This window comes from Zonotrichia leucophrys, chromosome 10 (assembly GCF_028769735.1).
Source record: "Zonotrichia leucophrys gambelii isolate GWCS_2022_RI chromosome 10, RI_Zleu_2.0, whole genome shotgun sequence".
Lineage (NCBI taxonomy): Eukaryota > Metazoa > Chordata > Aves > Passeriformes > Passerellidae > Zonotrichia > Zonotrichia leucophrys.
Window position 1 is genome coordinate 8453564 of NC_088180.1, and position 25751 is coordinate 8479314.

A 25751-nucleotide genomic window follows, 5' to 3' on the forward strand; every position below is an offset into this window, starting at 1 on the left:
CTTAGTACAGCTATAATTTGAGCAAAAATACAGTGATAAATGTAGGTCTCTTTTTCAAAAATATTATTTAAATTACTGCCTATCTTAGACCACTAAAACTAAAAATATTTCCTAATTGTGATGCAGAATTTTCTTAGCCTGCTGACTATTTGTTGTGAACATTTTTTTTCCCTTAAGAGGAGAAAAAGCTTGACAATTCTGTTTGCCATCAAATCTGTCTGATTCATGTGAGTGTGCTCTGGTGTGGGAACCCAGGACATCCCTCTGGATGCCCTGGAGGGCTCGAGCCCCTGGCACAAAGCCAAAGACACCTGTGACTTTGATTTTAACCCATGGAGAAAATTACCAGCTTTATGTGAAGATTTACAAGCCACGAGAGCTTAAGTAGAATGATAGTTAGTGTGTCACAGGGTGCAAAAGGAAAACTTTGGGGTTTTTAGGATGGGGGTTCAGAAGCCAAGATGGAGGGATTTGGGCGTGCCTTGTCCTTCTTCTTTCTTCTTCCTAGCCTCCATCTTCTGTGTCATGGTGGCACTTTTGGATTGGTTTAGAGTAGAAACTCACTGTCTAACATAGGCGATAGGTATTGGAAAGTTATTGTAAATAAAGTACACGTAGTTTGTAGTATAAAAAGATAACACCACCCCAAGGGCGGTCAGTGTGCCACAGACCGACTTGCTAGACAGACCTCAGCAGATCAGAGAAAGAATGTTCTAGATAACAGAGACTAAACAGCCTTGAAAACCAGAGCCGAGGAATCCTGACTCCTCCTTTGATCCCGGGGCTGGGAAAAAGAGACTTCCCAACACCTCGGGGTCATCCTGACCACAGAGACTGAGTCTCTGGTTTTGCATTTCAGACAAAAGGTTAGTCCTGTTAGTGAAATCCTCCCAGCCACTATTGGCCACAGTCAAGGGGCCAGGGATACAGGGGAGATTGATGGATTTCTTGCAGCTGCACGTAATTTTTATCATTTCTGTCCATGGTTTTGTACCTGTGGGTTACAGACGTGTTGCAGTGCTGCCGGGTGACAGAACTGTCCTTGTTTCTTGCAGCGTCAAGAGCTTGAATCTGAGAATAAGAAACTGAAGAACGAGTTGAATGAGCTGCAGAAGGCCCTGACAGAGACACGAGCTCCAGAGGTGACTGCTCCTGGTGCCCCAGCATACAGAGTCCTCCTGGACCAGCTGACCTCGGTCAGTGAGGAGCTGGAAGTACGCAAGGAAGAAGTTCTCATCCTGAGGTCGCAGCTTGTGAGCCAGAAAGAGGCGATTCAGCCCAAGGTAAGTCACACTCAGCAGGTAGGAGAGTTACACTGCGTCATTAACGTGCTTTATTTATTAACAGCCTGCTTGAAGTGGCAGAAGAAAGTAGTGTGGGTTGGAAAACCTTCCTAAGTGTAATCTGTTGGTCCATTATTAGTGCACAAATCACAGCAGTCTGAATTAGGAGCTTGTATTAATCAATCAGTCTGGGATTTCTCTACCAGCTCTCAGGTGAACATGTACAGGCTGTACCAAAGGTCTGATCCCCTCAGACTCCTTTAACAGTGCACAAATAATTCTCACTGAGGGCTGTATAATTTCTCTAGTGCCTTTGGACTGGAAAATTGAAAGGAATTCTCAGGGAATTCCTTTCAATTAATAGTTGAGCAAAAGGAGCAGTTTGTTCTACATCTGTATGGTTGCTAGTCAGTAACATTTTGTAAAGATGACCTCTGAAGATGTGTAAATTCCATATTATTGCTTGATAGGTGCTACATGCTTTTATTTAAAGAAGAGTAGATTACAACCACTGAAATCATCACCTAAAAAGCTCTGATGACACAGTTAGGGAAGTAATAGCTTTGCAAATAAGAATCATTCAACCTGGAAAGGTATCATGTAAATCAAGGAACTAGTAATTTCCACTGAACTGAGCTATCCTGTGTTTCATAACTGCAGCAAGGAATGAACAGATATGTCATCTTTCCTTTGCTGTTATGTCTATATTTGTCCTAAGTAAGCTGGGAGTCTGTGGTGCATGAAGATGATGCGTAAGTCTTGTTTTAAATGATTGACTGCAAAGAAAACAGAACACATTTTTGTGTAGTATTTAGAACATTGTAAAAAACTACTTAGTAAATCTTTCAATAACATTCTCAGCAGTGGTGGGATGCAAGGGTTGGTTTTACAGTGGCTGTGAGTATGAGGGAAATAGGAAGGTGACCTGTGGGATGGCCAGCAGCCAGTTTGCAGATAGCTTCTGCTTTTTAGGTTGGGCAGCTGCAGCACAGACAGATTTTTTTTAATGTTTTGTTTCTCTTCTTTCTTGCCTACCAATTTGATTGCCAGGAGGATAAGGTACACATTTTCTCCTACAGTTACAAACCAGAATTACGAAATGTTAAAATAACCCTCAACAATATTGAGCTGTCATTTCCCTGCCTCTTAAGTAACCTACATGTTCTTGCATTTTACCTTGAAATTATTGAATGACTTTTCCATTAATTCTGTGACCTCTGCATCCCCATCTTCATGCTTTGCCAAACAGGGAAACAAGTTAATTCAAAACAAGCAGATTTAACAGTTGGTTTATGACAACCTGAATATGAAAGGAAGGATGTAGGAATTGGTCTGGTCAGCTCCATCATGTTTCTTGCTGAGTATCTTTGAGGGGTAAGGACAGTGATCTGGGAACCAGGTGCCTCTGTTAACTTGCAAAGCCCTTGTATTTCACAACAAATTAAATGTCTATGGTATGAAGAAGGACCTTACTTTGGAGTGTTTGCTGTCCTCAGCAAGCAGCAAACATTGTGGGCTTACATTGTCATCTCTAGATAACTGGATGGGAATTGCTGAGTGTTTGATTAGAAAATGAAGTTGTATACATGTAAGAGTATAAGAAACTGAACTGACACTAAATTATAGATGTTCAGACTACTAAACCTTGATAGATTGGCAGGTGAGATACAGCAGTTTTACTCTGGAGTAAATTAATAGTAGAAAGACCTCAAAGGTCTCATAAAGATGTTGGGAATAATTCTTTGAGGAGCTTACATATTTTATTGTTTTTCATATTGGATAACACAAATCATACTAGACATAGAGATCTAGGCTCCATCATTTATCCACAATTACTGTAAATACTTTTCACAATTGTGCTCATGAAAACAGCATCTGCTTGTTTTGAAAGTCAGAAAGTCAGAATTCCATCTCTTATGTTCATTAAAGTCCTGTGGTACTCCATGGCAGTGACTCAGATCAGACTGGCCAAGGTGACTGTAAACATCTATTAAGTATTTCAGGTTTTACTGAAGGAAAAGCAAAAGTGCCATAATAAACATCCAAAACTGAAACAAAATGGTACCATGATGCTCTCTAAATTAGAAACTCTCAAGCTCTTGACAATTCTTTTCTGCTTTGACAGAGTATTTAAAATACATGAGTGAGAAATAGTTCTTATTTTTGAGCTTTGAAAGATTCCATGTAATGCTATGTTTAAGAAATGTTAATAGAATTAAGCTGGCAAAACTGCTGCTTCAGTTTTAGTATTAGCAGCTGTTCCTGGTAATTTGAATAAAATGCAAATTCAACATTCTGTGAAATTTATTTTGTTCCTTTTATGTGATGAACAAATGGAAAGAGATTAACAGATGTACCCACTTACTAGACAGACCAACAGTTGACCATTTTGTATGCATTTATTTTAAAAGATAAACCAAATGGACATAGAAATTATGGACCAACCTCTTGCTCAGGTACCCACACTTATTTAATGTGGCTACTCAAGGATTGGTGTTCCACATGAAGAAAACATGGATTCAAGGAGCACTTGTGTTGTTAAATTTACTGGGATTTTTTTTTTCCAGCATACAATGACAGATGCCACAATCCTCTTGGAGGATGTGCAGAAGATGAAAGACAAAGGAGAAATAGCACAGGCATATATTGGACTGAAGGAAACAAACAGGTACAAGTTCTTTCTTTATTTTGTGATCACTTGGGGTCTGCTTTGACACACCGTGTATATTGTGTTCAGTCAGTTCATCCATGTATGTCTAGAGAACACTCATAGCTGGGGTTGTAGTTTGATTTTGTTAGTAAAATTGTGTGTAGTATTTGAAAGGATTTGGAAATAATGGGGAAATGTAAAGTCAAGCTTTCTGGATTTCCATCTTAGCCTCTAATTGCTGCATGGCCTGACATGGTGCCATTCCCCAGGCTGGTTTGTCGCCCTCTGGAGCTCAGTGGTCACAATAGTCTGTGGCAATGTGTTTATTGTAACAGCACAGAATGCTGTAACCAGCTGGGCTGTCACTGAGAGCTGAATTGCATCATGAAGAAGAAAAACACATAAACAAGAAAAGTCATTTGCTAATTTTAGTTTTGTTTTTTGTTTCTCTTTTATGGTAACTGTAATATAGTGTGTAATGTCCTTGCCATGTCACCTCATCACCATCACATATATCTCTTGTATTTTTTTAAACACGTTTCTTGAAAGGCAATCTCCCCAGGACTATCATATGCTGAATGAGGACGGAGAACTTTGGCTGGCTTATGAAGGGTTAAAACAAGCCAACAGGTTACCAGACTTCTCAGAATGGTTTTTTTTTCCTTCATTTGCATCTTCTTTTCTAGCTAACTGTGCCCCTTGCTATGGGTTTGCTTTAGCTACAGTACTTCTATTGCTTTAACAGCTAGGAAAAAAATTCAACACAAATTATAGAAATTAAGGAGTTTCCTCAAACCTAGTCCCCGAGGTTTTCTACTTGTCAGATTTTATAATTTAAAAAGTTTAAGATGGCACAACAGCCAACACATAATTTATAAGAGTATTTGCACAAAAGTAGACTGTAAAATACCAGAAGCTCCACAGTTGGAAAGTATTTGTAGCCATGTGTGCCTTTACACCATACTTACACACGTGCTATTTGTGTGCCTTTACACCAGGTTTCAAAACTGATGTTCCTTACAGTTTTTCAGCCTAAAGAAGTACAATCATTTTAGTAATTAGTAAACTACTGTTTAAGTAGCATCAGTGTACTCTTAAATTTCAAACTGAAATGGATCTTACTCTCCTTGTGTCTCAAGGTCAGTAAATTAAACATTCTTCTCCCATATCTCTCCATGCCAGATTCAAAATGTAAGTCACAAAACAACCACGAAAGAGAAGTAATCTTTATTTGCTCATGGTGCTGTTGGAGCCCCAGTGGGACCACTGTGGTCTCTGCAAGGGCTGTGCTGGTCATGGGGTGCTCTGGCTCTGTGTGCTCATCAGTGTCCCTGACTTCCAAAGCGCTCCCTAGTCCTGCCCTGACAGCTGATTCACTGCACAGCCCTGCTGGTGTGCTTCAGTGTAGCAGTGACTACACAAAGTGGTGGTTTGCCACGACTGCTATAACTAAAGTCTTTCCTTTTCTGGTGCTAACACATTCTGCCCCTAACATGTTGTGTAACCCTGTGAAGATCTAACCTAGAGCAAGTGTTCTGCAGACAGGATGGGATTGGTTTGCTTTGTGCCTCTTGCCTCTTGTCCTGGCACTGTAGAGACAAGAAGCTTTATATTAAATGGCAGAGCATTGCAGGTGAATGACTGTTTGCCCTTGTGTGCTTCATCAGTCTAGTTACTAATAAGTGTTCCTGCCTTATGCATATTTAAACCCTGAAATATTGTCTAATTGAACACTGGTAGTCACTAGTATTGTCATTTCCTGTGTGTGTACAAAATTATGAGTCAGAGCCCTTGGACAGTGCCTTGCAAGCAGGAGTGGATCTCCGGCCCTGCCTGGCAGGAGGCTGGTACGTGTTATCCTCACTTCACAGTGAGAAAAACCTGAGATGTGATGTGCCCAAGGGGAAAGAATGAGTTAGTGGTGAGGAATAAAGCTCCTGGATTTCAGTCCTGAGTCTGATTCTGTTGTTGACCTTCTGTGCATTAAGGACAACTCTCTGAAAAATGTTGGGTTTAATGCAAACATAAAGATTATCCACGAGCATTTGCAATTAAATTATTTCTGGCTGAAAAAGTTAACTAAAAATGTTTTCTGTTGGTAATATTGCAAGGTGCTAACTTAAATGAACATAGTGTCATCTTCATCTAGGATTATTTGATTTGTTTAGAGGTAAAACCTCTTTAAACCCCTTCAGTCAATCTGAGAAGGCTTAGCTTCACTTTTATTGCCACAGTGGCACCCTGTACAGTCCGTGTTCAATCGAAGGAAATGCAGAGCAGTGTCACAATTAGCTTCTCCCTCTTCACTTTTTGATCTTGCCAGCTTAATTTAATTAGAAGGCATACTAAAGGGTTTAAAGAGTACTCTGCCTTTTTCATTTTCCTTTGCAAGCCATGGCTAATTGTTCCTGAGCAGCAGCTAAAGCTTTACACTCCCTCTGAGAGCCGGGCATGTAACTTTGGGTTGCTCACACCGACTGTTGCTCACCCTCCTCAGGCTGCTGGAGTCTCAGCTTCAGTCTCAGAGGAAGAGCCACGAGAACGAGCTGGAGTCTCTGCGGGGTGAGATCCAGAGCCTGAAGGAGGAGAACAACAGGCAGCAGCAGCTGCTGGCCCAGAACCTGCAGCTGCCGCCCGAGGCGCGCATCGAGGCCAGCCTGCAGCACGAGATCACCCGGCTCACCAACGAGAACCTGGTAAGGGAACGGGGCTGCAGGAGCAGGCAGGGGCACTCACACTCCTGACACACCTGACACACCTCTGGCACCTTGTCATCCTTCACATGGCAGCTTCCTGCAGGAAAATTGCACAAGGGTGGTGGTTTTCTTGAGTGCAAGCTAATGGGAGATCAGCTCTTGAAGTAATAATATTTAGGGAGATTGGTTTGAAGTTTGCAGCATGGAGGAAGCTTGTGGATCCCAGCTTCCAACTGGGATTGTTTGAAGCTTGTGGATCCCAGCTTCCAACTGGTGACTTTAGTCGTGACTAAATAGAATGTTGATATCCAGGGAAGTCATAAAAACTAATAATGCCAGGGAGAGGTGTTTCTCCTGAAATATGTTAGTTTGTTTCATTGAAAAACTCAGATGTAATTCTTTAATTATTTAATGTAATTTCTTTCAATTTCTCTCTTCCCTGCCTGAAGCTACACAGATAATCCACCATTTTACAAGCTCCAGCATTCAGTATGTTTTGAAAAAAGAAATAGTCCCATAAAAAGAAACTTGGCTAGAAGTCACTTAGCTAGTAGCTGGTATTCCATGTGTGCTGCACAACATTTTTGTGTGAAGGAAGGATTGGGCAAAACTCTCTGCCTTCTTCCACAAAGGAGTATGATCATCCTATGTGGGCTACTTCATTTCTGGGGAAATCTTCCAAAGAGACCAGTGTTGGCATATGTTTGGCTTGTTATTGGTAAAGGGAAGCAAGCTACTTCAGCCAGAAAAATCCTGGCTGTGAGTGTCATTGTTCCCTCCAAACAAGCCAAGGTGTAGGGTTCCCTGCTAATGTACATGACAACAGTTATCACTGTTGGGGTCTTGTCTTAATACCAAAGATTTTGAGCAAAGTATCAGATAATTCAGCTGATCCATGTTGGAGAACTGGCTAAAAGTGTAAGTTTGCCTCAGCAGCCACAGTCTGTCACAAAGGTGGATGGTGAATGTTTGTCTCAGCAGCTCCCTCCTGCTGCTGTGTCATATGTTACAATTTTTAGCCATTTTTCTCCCCAGAGACCTACTCATCATTGTGTTCTCAAGACAACACACAGTCATGTAATTATATCCCAAAAGAGTTCTCTTTGTTTTCAAATACACAGAATGTAATTTTGTTTGTTAAATACAGACTCGTTCCTCAGTATTTCATGTCAGATGTTTGAGTATTGCAAGTCCACTCCAAGCCAAGTGTATGTTTCAGTTCCACTCTGAGCCCTGGAGTGGAAACAATTTGCAGCTTTCCAGATGCCATGTTAGAACTGTAGTGTTCACTGCAATCCCATCTTGATTAGCATAAGAAATGTCCTGTCCCTGTTCTCACAAAGGTTTTATTCCATGCTTTCACAGTCCTAGTATGGCCCATTTTTAAAAGACCTGACTGTTCTGCAACTCACCTCCATCAGCTTCTCTCTGAGAGGTGCTGGCATGAGCACAACTAAGGCCTGGATACCTAAAAGCAGGAGATTCTGATCTCGTTGTATTCTGATTTAATCTGCACAGTGCTCACTGAAGTTTCAGTGTCTCAGAGGGAGGGAGGAAACCAATCCTGTCCCTATTTTTGCAGTTTTATGAGGAGTTGTATGCAGATGATCCCAAGAAGTATCAGTTGTACCGGATTTCCCTTTACAAGAGGATGATTGTATGTAGCTCACGTGAACCCTGTTTTCTGTTGTCTTGGTCGCTGTTTCTGAAGCACTAATGAAAAGCAGGCTGTCTCCTTTCTCCCTTTCAGAGGAAATCCCCCTGCAGAGAGCTTCACAATGCCAATTACTTCCTTCACTGCTTTTTTTGTTAGTCTGAGTGTCCTTTGTGTAATCTGTGTTTCTTTTTGATGCACAGTTTTGTTACTAATACGAGCCTTGCGCTGTGAGCAAAGCAGTTTCTTTTTGAATACTACTTAATACTGCCCTGGAGAAGAGGTGCATGATGTAAAAGATGTTCAATTTGCAAAACTACTCTTTATTGTGAAACTTTGATGCATTTAGATTCAGTTCAGAAAAGTAGAGGACTGATCATACAGGTCCTTACCAAGGTGAATATGAATGTCAGCAATCTAGTCATAGATTCAATTTATTCTTATTTTAATATTTTTCAGAAATGCAAAATATGAAGAATTACATTGGTGATATTTTCACAGTAATTAAAGACAGTACCATATGTGAGCTTGCAAGAATATAATTTATGAGTTTCCAGATCTTAATGAGACGTGAAATCTGTTAAATCTGTTTAGAGGAACCATAGAAAAAACTTTATTCGTCCTCACATAGAGGTTGCTCTGAAATCACATCCCATCTCTGATACATTGAAAACAGTCTGTTGAACTCAAATGTATCTTTTATGTTAGTTTCAGGAGAAATTGATTTATGTGACAACAAGTGTGTAGTGTTATTGATAGGATTTCTGTTGTGAAACTGAGCAGTGCTTTGGATGTGAAGCACGGCCCTGATTCTGTTGTCAACAGGCCTAATGTCTGATTGCTCAAGTGCATTGTATCAGCTTGTAAACTCTTTTACTACGTGATTAAGGTTTGTGCCCATGCTGCACTAAAATATTTCAGTACTTCAGAAGAGGTGTAGTTTCCCAGAGGATGTTTTTGATGCAGGGAGTTCACAATCCCTTATGTTCCTACCAGTGCCAAGAATAATCCTCCTGCTTAGGAGATTTTTCTTTTAAGCTGCTTTCCAACACTTAACATGGAATGATTTTCAGGTTGTTTGAGCTTGAGGTTTTGCTTTCTTTAGAATGACTTTCCCTTTTTTAATTACATGATTATTTTATTAATGTACTACAACAGATATGTCACAGAACTATTCAAAGATAGGTTTCTGGGGAGTGTTCCTTTGAAGGACAAATAGAGTTTATTAAAAGAATAAGACCTTTAGATGCTAGATTTATTGAGGTACAGAATAAAAAAGTGTAAGAAACCAGTTTCAGTGTAAGGAAATGTGATGACAGCAAGAAATAGTGTTTGATGTTTGATTTGATACATCTGAGTGCAAATTATGGTCTTTCTAGGAACCTCTGTCATCCTCTGATAACATGGATAGGTCTGAATAAGGAGTCAGCCTTAAAGACAGGAATAAATTATGCAGAAATACAGGATAGCTGTTTAATAATAAAGAAAATAATTTCTGTGAGGCATTTGGAAGAGCAGGGAGGAAGCATGAGGGAGATGGGTTTGCAGCAAAATATCTTCTGCTGTATGAACTGACCTCATTCTGAGTGTCTGCAGAATCTACCTGCCTTTGAGCTTTGCCTTTCTCATGCTGCATATAACTTAATAATATTTGCAATATTTGGCTTGTGTTGTAGGCAGTGTACCAGCTTGCAACCCTCGGCCAGAGGATGGCACTTCTGTTCAGCTTTCCTCACTGCCTTGTAACTCTGTGGCAGCACTCTTCTTGTCTCTGTCACACACTCCAGGGCTGTCCCCATATCTTAATCCTTCCCTTATTTGAATTCACAGGATTTAATGGAGCAGCTGGAAAAGCAGGACAAAACTGTTCGCAAGTTAAAGAAGCAGCTGAAAGTGTTTGCTAAGAAGATTGGTGAACTCGAAGGTACTTTTTTATTTTGAGAGAAAGATTTTGGTTTACTTTGTGATCTGGTTGTCATCATACCCATCTGTTTTAACACTTGTGAGGTCTTCAGTAGCTTTAGCCTCTGTTGATTGCAGAAACAGGATGAATGCTCAGACCTCTGTGTGTTCCTTTATGAACCTTTAGAAGATGAGAAAAGGAGATTGATGTTTCTCTGAAGGCAGAAAGTATTCAAACGTAAAGGAAGGTTTCCTGCAGTGTTTGTGAACTCAAAGACAGTATCTGGTTTTGCCAAGAGAAAAGCAGTAGTAAATATGAACCAGGCAAAAATTAGTTACCCAGTTTTCCTTTGAATGTGAAGGTTAGTTACTCCAACTACATATTTTTTTAAACAAATCTTACAATATTGGTCAGTTACTTCTCTTAACAAGATCACAGTAATGTTCATACATAATACAGAGTGGGGAAAATGCTCCTGAAAATATAGTTTGGTTTGTGTTTATTGCCTGATTAACTTAGAAAGATGCAGTAGGTCTGACTGGGATGGAGTTAACTTTCACCACAGCAGCCTGTGTGATGCTGTGGTTTGGATTTGAGGCTATAACACTGCTGGGAACACACTGGTGTTTTGGCTACTGCTGAGCAGAGCTGGACAGAGTCAAGGTTTCCTTTTTCCCCATTCTGTCCCCTCAGTAGGCTGAGGTGGGAGGGCACAAGGGCACACAGCCAGGACAGCTCTGACCCGGGCTGGCCAAAGGAATATTCCATATACTGCACCTCCTAATGTCAGGGACCACAGGAGGGGATTTTGCACACAAGGCAGCTGCTGTTTGAGGTTGGCTGGACATCAGTTCCCTCAGGGTGGGGTTTTGTCATGGGTGATTGCCTCTGCTCTGCTTCCTGCCCCCCAGCCCCTTTTCCTTCTCTTACTAAAACACTTTTTTCTCAAGCAATGAGTTTTCTCTGTTTTGCTCTTAATATTCTCTTCCCTGTCCTGCTGGAGCCAGGACTTTCCTAAGGAATGTTACAGAAATGTCTCTGGCATGTATTGGTTTCACTGGAAAATGTAATATTTCTTTCCATTCCCTTTCTGAAGTGGGCCAGATGGAGAACATATCACCTGGACAAATCATTGATGAGCCTATTCGTCCAGTTAACATTCCACGGAAGGAAAAGGACTTCCAAGGGATGCTGGAATACAAGAAGGAGGATGAGCAAAAACTTGTCAAGAATCTTATTTTAGGTAAGCATCTTTCTCATTTGTTGTCTTCTCTGCTTCCATACACTCTGGAAAAATGAATGATGAGAACCCAGAATTTGCATTAGGAAATGAATGGCTTATTTTGGTTTTGATGGTTTCTAAATGTGTATTGTAATCTAATTATCTTTCCTGATGAGTATAGTACATATTAACATGCCTGCATATTTTAACCAGGCACTTACATTTTCTTATTCTGTTCTTTTACCAAGAAAGTGGCCCTTAGTTTTGCTCTGAGTTTTCACTGGCAAAATACATATATATATTTATACATGTATATGCTGTTAACTGGGGAGGTTGTAATTACCTCATATAACATCTTGCAATGACTTGACACTCAACAAGACAATGTGTGTTTGTTTTTCCCAAGAGCTGAAACCACGTGGGGTAGCTGTGAACCTGATTCCAGGACTCCCAGCATACATTTTGTTCATGTGTGTGCGCCATGCAGATTACCTCAATGATGACCAGAAAGTGCGGTCCTTGCTGACTTCCACTATCAATGGCATCAAAAAAGTCTTAAAGGTTAGTTAGTCTGCTTAGTTAAGAAAAAAAATGTTAATTTAAAATTTGCTTTTGGTTTTTTGTTAGGAGAATGAGGAAAAAGGCTTTCAATGAATTGGCTCTGGGTTTGTCATCAGTGAACTGTCACTGAAGTGCCAAGAGTTGTGTTAAAAAAATAGCAAATTACATTGCTGGCATTTTATCCCTATAGTAGCAGAGATGCATTGAATTAATGGAAAAAGAACTACCTTCTTTTTGTTTTGAATAGTCTCCCTCCTCTGAAGCTCAGCCCATAAAGTTTTGGATGTAGTGAGAGTTTGCAGAGTGAGTCTTTGTTTAATCTTCTCCAGAGCACTTAAATAAACAGTTTCATTTGCAGTTTTGGTTAACAGATTCCTCATTTGCTTCACCTACAGATTACACTGATGATAATATGTTATTGCCCAAAGTCTTTTCAAGAGCTGGCTGGGAGAGTTCAGCCCAGGTGTATCTTGAAGGCATTATTAAGACATGAATACGTTTTACGCTTACATGTTTTTTTTATTTTTTAAATGAGAGACATCTGTCAAAAGCCAAGCCTTTAATCAAACAACAAGTTTTGAAAAAATACTTGGTAAACAATCCTGCAGGAGCTTAGATGTCCATAGGAATTTTTGAACATTTTTAAGTGTAAGAAGTGCGCACTGTGGAGCTCTAGAGCTACTCAGCATATATTGGATCCTGTGTTCTGTGGTGAGAGGGATTTGTTGTTTTGTTTCATTTTCCATTTCAGGCTGCCAAAGTTGTTGTGATGTAACTGGCATTCATGAAAACTGAATTGTTCCCTGCTTCTCCTGCTGGCTGTGTATCATTCCAGTCTTCCTCACTGGGCTCTTCACAAGAGTCATTGGGTATTTTGGGAATACAGTCACATTGCCCTTTGATTTCTGCCCAGAGCAATTAGGAGGGGTCTGTAACACACGGAAGGATCATCCCTGTGGAGGAAATAATTCGTGAAAAATACTAAGGAAAAGAAGGAGGGTGCTAAATGACACTTTGCCAAATCTCTTGCTTTCCTGATACATTACTGCAATACACAAAGTTTTGCAAAACATCAGAATGAGAATCTACTAGAAAATGTATTTTAAGCATTTAATTGTGTATGTTGCATTCTATTTTATTTCTCCTGCCAGTCTTTGCTGAAGTGTGTTTGTTTTTATCTTCAGAAAAGAGGAGATGACTTTGAAACAGTGTCCTTCTGGCTGTCGAACACCTGCCGGTTTTTGCACTGTTTGAAGCAGTACAGTGGAGAAGAGGTAAGCAGTGCTCTTATCCTGGTTTCTCTTGCTCTCCAGAGTTGCCAGCACTGCTCTTTCACAAATCTTGTACAAAAGATCTAGTCATAGGCTCTTAAAATGGCTAGAACTTTTGGAATGATGGTGACAGCATCAGTGGAAAGCACAGGGATATAAGATTTGAACCAGCCTCCCTTTATTGCAGGCTGGGACCCAGAGTCTATTGGGTTCCCAAAAGGGCCAGCTCAGATTAAGCAGAGGATCTGGCAGCTACCGTTATGGTTTTTAGCAATGATTCACTGCACTCCCTATCAAAAAGGCCATGCTAGGCCTTTTAGCCTTTAGTAGGCCAGTTGATGTTCGGAGGCTGTGATATGCCCAATTCCTCTTTTGAGCTTAATTGGCCTTTTGGCCATAGCTGGCCATGTGAAAATGCCCATGCTGGAGTGGGAGGGAGTCTTGCCTGCCAGAAAGCTGGCAGAGTTGTTCCTGTGTCACAGACCTGAAATTTTGAGTTAAGGAAGCAGATGTGGTGGGCATGATACTTGAAAAGCAAATCCTAGCATTGGCCTCAATCAAAGCTCCAAACTAAAATTTTGAGGGGCTGTGACTTAAGGTATTATTTGTCAGTTGCATGAAAGAAAATGCAAATACTGGATTTGTGTAATATTTTTGTGCTCTACTGAAGCATTAATTTATGTTATTTTATGAATGCAGGGGTTTATGAAGCATAATACACCTCGTCAAAATGAACACTGCCTCACTAATTTTGATTTAGCTGAATACAGACAAGTTCTGAGTGACTTGGCTATTCAGATCTACCAACAACTTGTCCGAGTGTTGGAAAATATTCTGCAACCAATGATTGGTAAGGCAAAGTTGAATTCCTTAAAATTCATAACATAGTACCAAAATGAAAATTGTGATGGTGGTAGAAGGTGTATCTTGTATTTCTTCCTAAACAGTAGAGTTTCATTAGTAGTTCTTGTGATGCTCTGTTCAGAGATGACAAGGACTATTCTGGACAGGTTGGATTGGAGGAAAACCTAAACTGTGACTGGTTCTTCTGGCAATGCCAGAATAAATTGGTATACCTTATGCATGCTTGGCATAAATCAGGCATTTGCAGGAAGAAGCTGGCAGGACAATCTGATCTTTGTCACCCTGTCTGTTGGGAAATAACCCATGGAAAAATTAGGCTTTATTTACATGGGAACTCTTAATTGAAATTAATATGGGAAAAATGTTTAGTTGTTGTTATTGAGAGCAGTGAGGAGTTAAATCACAAGCAGTAATAAAGCTAACATTCAGAGAGAGGTTTTTTTTTTCCCCATTAAGAATACTTTACATTTTCTGTTCAGACAGTATTCCCACAGAAATTTTCATGATCCTTTGCAATCACAACATTTAAAAGAATGGAGCAGCTCTCAGTTTGCTGACTCCACTGCTCATATGACCCCAGGAGAAAAAAAGTACTTTCCTGAGCTAGATTCAGGCTGTCGTTTTAAACACACATGCTGGAATCTGTGTCAAAACCTTGTGAGCTTAGAGTTTGCCAAACATAGTGGGACACAATTTCTGGAAATCATGGTAAACTGTGGCTAGCAGAATGCCCAGCCTGCTCTCTCTGCTTTGCTGTCTTGCCCAATATCCTTGTGTATGAGCAGTTTTCAGCCATTGCAATAATGGTGCCAACCAAATGCAGTTTCAGGAATGCTGGAGCACGAGACCATCCAGGGCGTGTCAGGGGTGAAGCCCACGGGGCTGCGCAAGAGAACGTCCAGCATTGCTGACGAGGGCACCTACACCTTGGACTCCATCATCAGGCAGCTCAACTCCTTCCACTCAGTCATGTGCCAGCATGGCATGGACCCTGAGCTCATCAAACAGGTGGTCAAGCAGATGTTCTACATCATTGGGGCTGTAACACTCAACAACCTCCTCCTGCGCAAGGACATGTGCTCCTGGAGCAAAGGGATGCAGATAAGGTGGGACAGCTTATCAGTTCTCTTCAGTGCACTAATGGAAAGCTTATTGAGCTCTTGACGTTGCTGAATATCATTTTGGTGGAGCTGCAGATATCTGGAATATCTATTTTTCCACCTGCAAAGAGGTGCAGATGGTGTTAAACTTATTTGGTGAAATTTGGTTAAAAACAGCTTAGTTGACTTTGACCAAATCCTACCTGATGTTCAAGGAAATGTGGTAGAAGCAAGCCTAAAAGTGTTTCATTATCAAGTGGGAATCAGAGCTCTAGGTGAAATGTTGGTAATTGCTTCCTCAGCTTTTAGAGAAGAATAGCAAACATACTTTCTGCTTTTTTTGTATACTGGTGGTGCAGTGGATACCTCTTTGTTTGCTGCATCCTCAAGTAAAGCCATCTGAATCATCTCCTGCATTGAACATCATTTGTTCAATGGATTTTACTGGCATATGTCAGGAAATCTACTCCCTCAAGTTAGGTCCCAAAGCCTCACTGTACTTTAACATGGACAAAATGTCATTTGCCTTTCTTCTTGTCACTTTCATGCAATTAATAGGAACAGAAACAAATGGGAAAGACTAGTGGAAATCTTTGACCATAGTTTCTAACTGTTATGAAAGTCAAAGTCCCTGCCTTAATTGGAAGAAAACAGTGTGAAGACAAAATAACAAAACACATATAAGGACAGAGAAGCAGCACTGGGAAAGAGAGATTGCACATGATTTACATTTATCTCTAATCAAGCATTAATGTTCTTGATGTTCTTACCTCTTTGTACAGATACAATGTGAGTCAACTGGAGGAATGGCTACGTGATAAAAATTTGATGAACAGTGGGGCTAAGGAAACCCTGGAACCCCTCATCCAGGCTGCACAGTTGTTGCAAGTAAAAAAGAAAACCGATGAAGATGCAGAAGCCATATGTTCAATGTGCAATGCACTGACCACTGCCCAGGTGAGCAAATGCTCATTGTCTGTCCTGAGCAGCTCTCTGCTCTGTTGGTGTTTGCTATCTCTGCCAGCACCACTGTCACACATGAATTGGGGGTTTCTTATTCTGTTTTGCTAAAACAGATCAAGTTGGAGGGGTGAGAAAAGGACCAGACCCTTTTGAGTCTGATGTTTGAGATAAGTTTTGAACAAATGAGAGGAAGCTCAATAGATTGTGCAGGGTGCAGTGCTGTACAGTCTCTGTTTTTGGAAATCTTTAGAGAAAATCTTCATTGAAAGACATCTCTGTTCTCCAGACAGCTCTGCCTAGGGCAGCAGGAATTGATCTTCCTGCCATCAGGGTTGGTATCCAGCCAAGCTGATGGACAATTCAAGCAGAGCTGTTGTCTGTGAGTCTGCAAACAAGAGTGTGAGGTTACTGTACCCATTAGCCTCAAAGGCTGGACCAAGTGGGTCTCAGTAAACAGACTCCTATTTATGAAAGCTCAGATTTTGTACAGATACGTTGCACTTCTTTTTCAAACCATGCTGAATTTGCATAGTGCTTGACCAGGAATAAATGGACCCAAGCATCTTTGATGCTTACTGAACAGTTCTCACTAGGAAAAGGAAGAATTTTCCCTATTTCTTTCACTGTTGTGTCAGCACTAGCAGTTGCATTAATAAAGCATATAATATGCATCAAAATATTAAAAATTTTGGTTTATAAATTCAAATTACTGCAAAATCACTTAGTTTTCTGCTGAATAAGAAGTTAGAATTCCATGTGCTGTGTTTTAACTTTTTAACAAAATGTTTTGAGTTTTTAGTAGAGGAAATAGTAAAAAACAGATTTTTAATAGATTTTTCACCCATTTTATTATTTAAGGTCTTTGTTATGTAATTCTTTTCTTTGGTGATTTTAGCCCTGTTTTTAGAGAAATAGCTCGCTCTCTTGAAAAACAGAGACGTTGTAAGACTGCAGGAGGTCATGACTACAGGGTAAAAATTAGGGTGAGAAATACATCATGGTTTTGGGGGTGGTAGGAACACAATCAGTTACTTCTCATGTGATTTTCCCATCATTTGGTATTTTCATCACATATGTAGAAATTTTGGGTTTCTACCTCCAAAGAGCATATGTTCTGAAGGAGGCAGTCATTTAACTTTGCATTGAGCAGGGTGATGGAATTCTGCATTAATGAATAAAGCAGAAAAATAACAGATACTTGAAAATAACTTTCTTTTTTTTAAATAGCTAATTTTAAAATTATATTATTAGTAATCACAGATGCATCTGTTGATTGATCAGTAGCATGAACCTGAAAGTGATTGTTCTTCTTCACAGATTGTAAAAGTCCTGAATTTGTATACTCCAGTTAATGAGTTTGAAGAGAGAGTCTTGGTGTCATTTATACGTACAATACAGGTATGTCTGTCTTTTCATCAAAAACCATTTGGCTATTTCCAAGAAAACCTCTGATCAGCCAAAATTGTTTGCATCCTGAAATACATTCAGGAAAATGAGTTAAACTATGCTTTTTAGCTATCATATTAAACAGCATTGGAAAGGTAATGTCAGCCTTAAAATTTAAGCAGTCAGAAGTTCCTGCCTCCAGACTTAGATGAAAATGTTAGTTTCCCTGTCACTATGTATGAGGTTTTCAGGTGAGAGCTTTTTGTGCTTATTCATCTTTGGGTATGTAAGCTCACTTGTGTGACAACTTTTCAAGCACTAAGATTTAGATATGCAAATTTACCCAGACCTGTGTCTGTATGTGAACTTTTGTGCCTTGAAAATTGAGGCCTATATCCATATCAAAGTTCTTAATTTACCCCTTCTAGTTTTGTATATATTGGTGAAAGTGACAAGTTTTGAAAACCCCAAAGAGAAGCAGCCAGTAGAGCAAAACTAAAGAAACAAATGTGAGCTTTCTGATCTGTTAGAAATTGAATTACAGTATAGCAAGATGAGGGAATTTGGGAAGGTAGAACTGAGATAAAGCAGTAATTCCACTTACTGGAAAGATGGTTACCAGATACTGGGCAAAATCTTCCTTTTGCATGGAATCTAGGTATTCCCAGATTGCACTGTAAGGGAGAGATGTGCGGAAATGAAGCAGATCACAGTAACTACAGTTTGAAGTCCCAGTTGGTGTAAATGTGTCAGCTCAGGTTAGCACAGAGTGTGTTTGCACAGATCAGCTTTGTAAGGTGGTTCTTCCCAGTCAGCTGGCTAAATGCTGATGTCATCACTTTCTTATCTCTGCAGGTGCGTCTGCGGGACAGGAAGGACTCTCCTCAGTTGCTCATGGATGCCAAACACATCTTCCCTGTTACTTTCCCCTTCAATCCGTCCTCTCTGGCTTTAGAAACCATTCAGATCCCAGCCAGCTTGGGCCTGGGCTTCATATCACGTGTGTGATCCCCGGGATGTCCCGTCAGTGTTAGATGGAGAACCAGTTGCCTGATGTCTGTACCTGTTCAAACATAGTGAGCCACTAAACCCACGTTTTTCTGAACAAAAGCCTGTCTAAGCCCAGGTGTGTAGTTGAGGTAGCTGGGAACTGCACAGCAGCACCAGAGGCTGAAGGCTCATAGAAAGATGTGCATTTGTACTTATTGGTGACTGCATTGATGAGGACATCACTGATTTGTACGTGTCCAGAGTATGGAAATCGGGCTTGGACAAAAACTGTGTCTTCAGCTGTCTAGAGACATTTTTAGATCTTTAGTAACATATTTAAATAGTGTAAATTAAAATCCATATGTACTCTTCTCATAGGTGGGGACCAATAGGGACAGTCAGAGTCCTGGACGTGGAAGACTTGAAAGTAAGGCATTTTGTAGTAGAATACACAGTCACATGGGAGCCTGTTACATTGAATTTGTAAAAATGGAATGGAAAAACACAAACTGGCAATATATAAAGTTATTTCTTAAACCACTTCCTCATTTATGTCAGTTTGGCATAAATTGTAGTGATAAGTCCTATAGCTCACTATATGCTCTAACTTAGGTGTTTATTTGTTAGAACTGTGGTTTACCGAGCAAACTAAATTGCTGCTGCGTATTCTGTTGTTTTAAATGTATGACAGTATCATACTAAGCACTAAAAATAAGACACTTCATTTTTTTGTCAACCTTATTTACAGTCTGTTGCAGTCTGTTATTTTAACTGGAATTTTGCACATTGTATCAAGTAACACCTGTAGAGGAAAATGGTAACTAAGCACAAGTAGCACACTGGAAATTACACCTTTAGTTATTTTTAAAAGTAGTTAGCTAAAAATACAGAATCTTGAAGCAAACGATCAGAAGTCAGTAATGATTTTAGTATCTATTTAGGTTATAGAGTCTGTCTAATGTTGTTCTTTGTTTGTAGACCCCAGAGATGACAATGTGTATTTTAAGTATAATCTCTTGGTTTTATGCCACTTAAAAAAAAATAACAACAGAGAAAAGTCTTCTTTCACACTGGAATATGAGAGGAAAAACTTTAATAGGAAATTTCTGCAGTAGCCCTAGGCTCTCATTCTTAGAAAGGTTGACTAACAAGAAAGTTAAGTAGGTTTTGACTATGATGCTGTCACTTGACTATGATTCATGCTGATTTAATGGTTGGAAATCAGAGTGCATAATGAGAAACCGAGTTATTTTGAATGTTGCACATTTTACTGGAAAAATTTTTCTGTCTCACACATCTTGGATCTGCTATATAAAACTCAGATTTCACAATGTGAGGCATATTGGACCGTGGAGGCCTCGTGTAAGGTTCCAGTTCTGTGGTGGATGGCTCAAACATAGATGTAAAAATAAAGCCACACACGTTGCTCAGTTGCATTGTGCAATATTTTTAATGTATTATAATAATCTGCATCTTAGTGTTAACATTAATTTATTTTACAATATTGATAAATAACCTAGAGGTACACTATTAGACTGTTTGGTGCTCCTCTGTTTGCCTGAAATTCACAGAGAAAAGATTTGCTGTTGAGCAGACTGAAACATTTCAGTTTTGTTTTACTTGAAAGGCAGACGTGCTGTTTGTATGGTTGCTCAAATTGGAAATAAAGACAACATAAACTTTCTCAGAATCATTTGAAGATGCTCCTGTCATCTTGTATTCAAATGTCCCATATTACATTTGATGGATCATGCCAGTACTTCCAAGAATTTATACTGCATTGTGAAAGGGTTCTGAATGATCTTTGCTAAATGATTGAGGTTCTCCTCTGCACCAAATACCAAACACTCCTTTTTCAAAGGTTACTTGATTTCTGAGGTTCTGGCTGCTGTGAAGTGGCTGCAAATGAGGTGTAAGGTCGTTTTCAGACTGTCAGGTACTGTACTCGTGAGAATGTAATGGCAAGGCCTTCGCATCCAGTAACAGGGTTAGGAAAGAAAACACGTGAGAACATGCTGACCTCCCAATTTTTTTTCTCCTATTGAAAAACAAACAATTGGCATTACAGTATGTTCATACTGTAGATCAGGAAATGTATCCACTACTTAAGCGTTAGTGTTGAAAATGTATGCCTCAATGTATTTTTGTTTATTTTTGAAGTTTGTTTACCTGTAAAAAGCCTTATTGTATCGTTTCCTTAAAAAAAAAGTAGTGTCTAGTAATTTATAGGTATCATCCTTAAACTCAGTGGTTGGACTGGTATTACTTTTATATCACATTAAAAGTATATGCTGCTTGACATGTTTTAAAGGAAAATATTTTTGAGTTGGAATAGATGTGTAGTTGGTAATTCATCTAACATTTTACATGGCAGTATTTTACATGCACTTTTCAGAAGTAAAATTTTAGTGTGAGTGTATAATATAACTTTCACCTTAGGACTAAAATCTCTTTAACCATGGAATATAATGCAGAATTATTTTAAAAACTTTTTTTTTCCTTTGAATCATTGTTATGCTCTTTTAATGTGGACATATCTTTTATATTTTAATTTTAATTTATTATCTATGGAGATGATAGATTTTATCAGATGCTGGAAAAATACTTGTCAAGGACCCCTTAGAAATATATACAGTTATTCTATAGATTTTGCACAATAATTACCTCATTCAGTTTGGTGTATTTTTATTCCAGTGATCATTTTTTTCTGATGTTTAGGACACAGTCTTCTATCCAAATTTTGAAAATAGCTTCTCACACTTCAAACTGGGATGGAACATAAAAGTGCTTAAGTCAGTTAACTGAAATTAATCTGTTATAGGAAAAAGTAGCATCAGCTTCATTGGAAGTGGATTGATATCCAGCAACATTTGTTCCCAACTTGGAAACACCAGCAATTGCAATTTGAAGGTCTATATGTAATTTGTGATTTAAACTGAACACATTTCAAATACATACTAAAACTATGAGTAAACACTTGGGTTTTTTAAGATGCTGATACTTCATGCGATGAGAAAAAGCCTTTAAACATAGGTTTTCACTTGATGCCACTACAGTACATAGATGAAAAACAAAACATTGTCAGAATTACCTGAGCTCTGATCTGTTGTAGTGTCTGATGTTGTACTTAGTAAATGTATGCATCATAAAAACTGTAGCCTAATAGCTATCACTGGAAAATGTCCAAATAAAAGTACAACTGTACAGTTTGTTTCAGGGTGTTTTTGGTTGGTTGTTGGCTCATGAGCTGTGTGCTGGCATAGACCCCAGATGGTCACAGGGTTCCCTCTGCCTCCATGGCAGGCTCGGTGTTGACTGCCAAGGGAGTTGGTTAAAATCTGAGGATGTGTAAATACACACCCAGATAGCAGCAGTGTGCCATAAACTGCTGTGCTTATGGGAGAATGCTTTGTTCAACATAACCCAGTTCTGGTTAGGGTGTTTTGTCATCTAATATTAACTGTTCCTGAAATAAAATGTGAGTAACTGCACTAAAACATTCCCTTGTGTGCTATGGAAGCTCCTCGTGTCGGGTGGGGAGGGCTGGTGGGTCTTGGCATGTATCCACCTGCTGAAACACTGCACTGTGGTTATCCAAGTCTTTCTTCTTCCTCATAAAGGACATTCAACTGTAGCACCTGTCAGTGCTTTAAACCTACTAAATCCACTCAATGTTGTTAATTTTTATGTTATTCTGAGCTTGTCATAGAAATTCCTTTACAGCGCTTTGTAGGCAGTGATTAATGTTTGTGTTGGTTTTCTCCGCTGGATCAGGACTGCTCCCCGGGGCCCCTCTGGCAGCCGCAGTGTCCATCCCTCCGGGTCCCTAAAGGTGTGTCCGGGGCGTGCCAGGACGGTGACTAGGAGAACGGACAGAGCCGGGACCCTGCTGCCCGTGCGGGCTGTCGGGCTCGGCGGGCAGGGCCGGGGCCGGGGCCGGGCGGGGAGCGCCGAGCGGGGCAGGGCCGCTCCCCACGCCCCGGGGCGGGGGCCGGGCCGGGCCGCGGCACCTGCGGGACCGGACAGCCGCGGCTGTGCCCCGATGGCGCTGGCCGAGCTCTACACGCAGGTGAGCGGGGCTGGGCAACGGCCCAGGGCACGGGGCCGTGCGGGCTCTGGCGGAGCGGGGCTGGGAAGGGCCCAGGGCAGGGGGCCGTGCGGGCTCTGGCGGAGCGGGGCTGGGGCTGGGAAGGGCCCAGGGCAAGGGGCCCGCAAGGGACCGTGCGGACTCCGCGGGAGCGGGGCTGGGGCTGGGAAAGGGCCCAGGGAAAGGGGCTGAGGCTGGGGATGGGCTCAGGGCAAGGGGCCGTGCGGGCTCTGCTGGAGAGGGAATGGGGAAGGGGCCGAGCCGGAGCGCTTGGTGCGCCCGCGGGCGGTGGGCACAGCGCGGAGCCGCCCGTGCGGGACACCGCAGCACAGGGGAGACATTTCTTTTTGAGAGAAACACTCCTTTAGTGAAAGTCTCGGCCTCTGGCTGCCGGTCTCGCTGTTCCAGCCAGCGATTAGGATGCGTGAAAGTTTAACTGCCCTTCGCTGGGCGCTCAGGCTCGGAGCGCCGCTCTTTCTGTTGGGCAAATATTGAGCGTGTGCGGCAGAGCTTGGCCCTAAAGCAAAGATTCTTCCTCCTTATTGCGCCCGCTGAAACTTTTGCACAACTTTTCCCTCTTCTCCTGTAGTCACCGGGGTGTTGTGACGTATCGTTTGTTTGCTTAGCTTTAAATAACAAACCAGCAGGAGTATGTTGGTGATTTAGTGAGCTTGTCCCTTATCTGCTGCTGCCATGGAGCTGCAGGGCTGGTGGGTCCCGCCGCTGCTGCCGCTGCCGCGCTCGGAGCCGCTGGAGAAGGAGCGCGGTTCTTTTTCCCAGGAATGCTGGACAGGTGAAGGGGGAAGGAGTGCGGGTGTAACCTGACACGGAAATGAGCAAACTCCCGTCTGTTTACCTGCGAGGCAGGGTTTGGAGACAGCCAGCTCTCCAGGCTGGGTGCATTTGCCAATGGAGGCTCCTGCGACTCCAGGGGCCTTTCCTGAAGAATCAGTGCTTTTATCACGTTCTCCTCCCTCCGTTTCTCGTCCTTGACCTAGTGCAGTTCATTTTCTTGCGTGGGAAAACGCTGTGTGCCCCTGAGGCTGTTTGGTGGTGATATTCTAACTCCCAAAGAATAACAGCAAACAAAGAATTCAATTTAACAATCATTATCTGTAAGCCAGGAGAAGATCAGCATAGTGTTGGAATGATACAATTAACAATTTATAGTTGGATAAACATAGAAAACTCAAATGTAAAGCTAATTTAGCCATGCCTTTCATGTGGCTATTAAATAGATACTTGAGGAGCTGGGCCTCTGTCCCCTTGGTCAGATAGGTGAAAACATTGCCATTACATTTGTTCGGGGTTGTTTAGAAAATGTCTTTGTGATTTCGGGTATTGTGTGAAAAATGCCATCACGCTGAAAGCATCAGCAAGGAGGTGCCATGGAAGCAGCTGAGGTTTCCATGGTTGTTCATCCCCTGATGAGCACCAGGGTGGTGTGTGGCTCACTAGAAAGGTCAATGTCTGTCCTTGGAGATACTGAAACCTCAGCTGAGCAGCACAGGGTAACTCACAGGACATTCTTGTGCAAGTCCCTCCTACCCTAAATTGTTTGGTGTTGATCCTTGATGGTTAGAATTAAAGCAGCTACAGCTGTGCAGTGCAGCTTTCAGGGACCTCTGTAGGCACCCACCATGGTTCAGGGGAGTTCTTGGGGCAGAGACACTCGTGTTCTGGGGATCTGCTCGAGCTTCCAAGGCTCCTTCCAAACTGGAGGAGAAAAAAGTAGTTTGTGGCAAAACCAACAGTTGCAGCACCAAAAGGAAAGGGAATACAAGTCCCCAAGGGATCTGTGGGTCTGCTCACACTCCATGAAATGCTGACTTAATGTTAATTTTTCAGGTAAGCAGCTGCAGCAGTTCTCACAGGTTTATTTAAACAGCTTGTTTCAACTGACCATGAATATAGCTAGGGTGAGGGAATTAAGGGAAGGGTTTTGGCTATCAAAACAGAAGGATGCTGGAAGGGTATATATTATAGTTTCTTGTGTTAGTAGGGACAACAATGTCATTTTGTCAAACCCTGTCAGGATGAGAAGGACATACTCCACATCACTAAAGTAATTCCCTACTCCTGAGGTTTCCAGCTGTGTTATATCTTTTAAGGAATGTTGTTTCCCATAGCTTCTCAGGCAGAGCATTTTAAGAAGTTGCTTTTGGTTCTGCATTTAACTTCAGCACAGGAGAACTAAATGGTCCAAACAGCATAACTTACATTCAAATATTTTTTTCAAATATCTATGCTTCAGTGGATTACAGATACCTTGCTGAGAGAGAGCTAAAGTATGCCAGTTGATTGCTTGTAAAGAAAGAAGCCAGCCAGTAGTCTTTGAAGTTTGTCCTAGAGCAGGGAAAGATGTTTGGAGGTTGCACTTCAGTCCCATTAAAAGAAAGTGAACTGTGCAGTCTTTCTTAGGTATGACAGTGTGCCTCTGGCAGAATGCATTCGGAGTTCAGTGTCCTGTACTTGAATTCAGGGAAGTGATTGTCCATACCTGATTGTCTGATTTCTGGTAATGAGATGATTTCTCTGGTACTTGCTTATTTGAACCCTCCTAGAAACAGGGTCTCCCCTTTAAGTGTGTTTTATTCTTTGTTCATTTTTAGAGGATATGAAGAGCCTGGCAACAGTCTGGCCCTTGCTCACCTTCCTGCATGCAGTGTTCTGCAGACTCTGCTCTGAACAGGAGCAGAATGTGCATGTCTGAAATTAATGAGTCTGCTTTCTTTTTGAATTCTTTCATGAAAAATAACAAAATCACAAAAAATATATCCTGCTGTACAGAGCTAATAATAAACCCTGAAAGTCCTGGAATGGGGTTGCACTTGATGTTTGAAAGGTATTTTTTAATGCTAGACTGGTATTATGATAGTAGCTAAGCTAACTATTGCCTTGTTTTTCTGTTACAGTACAATAGGGTTTGGATCCCTGATAATGAAGAAGTTTGGCAGTCTGCAGAAATCACAAAAAACTACAAAGCTGGAGACAGTTTTCTTCATGTGCAGTTAGAGGATGGAACTGTAAGGAGGAAAGTCTGAATTATTGTGGGGTTTGCTGAGATATGTTTATGCAGAAACATAGCACTCACCATTGTGGGATCTAAATAACGCATACA

General features: G+C 41.0%; 2 protein-coding genes across 5 annotated transcripts in view; both read left to right on the forward strand.

Annotated features, from left to right (window-relative positions):
* Positions 1-21747, forward strand: part of MYO5A (myosin VA) — a 97051-nt gene extending 75304 nt beyond the window's left edge. For 2 of the 4 annotated variants that reach the window (XM_064722689.1, XM_064722690.1), the window contains exons 28-40: positions 1056-1283; positions 2322-2342; positions 3851-3951; positions 6431-6629; positions 10114-10207; positions 11283-11429; positions 11815-11969; positions 13154-13243; positions 13940-14090; positions 14928-15210; positions 15987-16161; positions 17485-17565; positions 18409-21747. In XM_064722689.1, coding sequence (XP_064578759.1) covers positions 1056-1283; positions 2322-2342; positions 3851-3951; positions 6431-6629; positions 10114-10207; positions 11283-11429; positions 11815-11969; positions 13154-13243; positions 13940-14090; positions 14928-15210; positions 15987-16161; positions 17485-17565; positions 18409-18561 — 1878 coding nt within the window. In that variant the 3' untranslated portion in view covers positions 18562-21747. The remainder of the gene's footprint in view (positions 1-1055; positions 1284-2321; positions 2343-3850; positions 3952-6430; positions 6630-10113; positions 10208-11282; positions 11430-11814; positions 11970-13153; positions 13244-13939; positions 14091-14927; positions 15211-15986; positions 16162-17484; positions 17566-18408) is intronic. The other 2 variants (XM_064722691.1, XM_064722692.1) reach the window with 1 other exon arrangement.
* Positions 21748-22515: 768 nt separating this feature from the next.
* Positions 22516-25751, forward strand: part of MYO5C (myosin VC) — a 33680-nt gene continuing 30444 nt past the window's right edge. The window contains exons 1-2 of the mRNA XM_064721780.1: positions 22516-22612; positions 25546-25656. Of these exons, the coding sequence (XP_064577850.1) occupies positions 22586-22612; positions 25546-25656 (138 nt within the window). The 5' untranslated portion in view covers positions 22516-22585. The remainder of the gene's footprint in view (positions 22613-25545; positions 25657-25751) is intronic.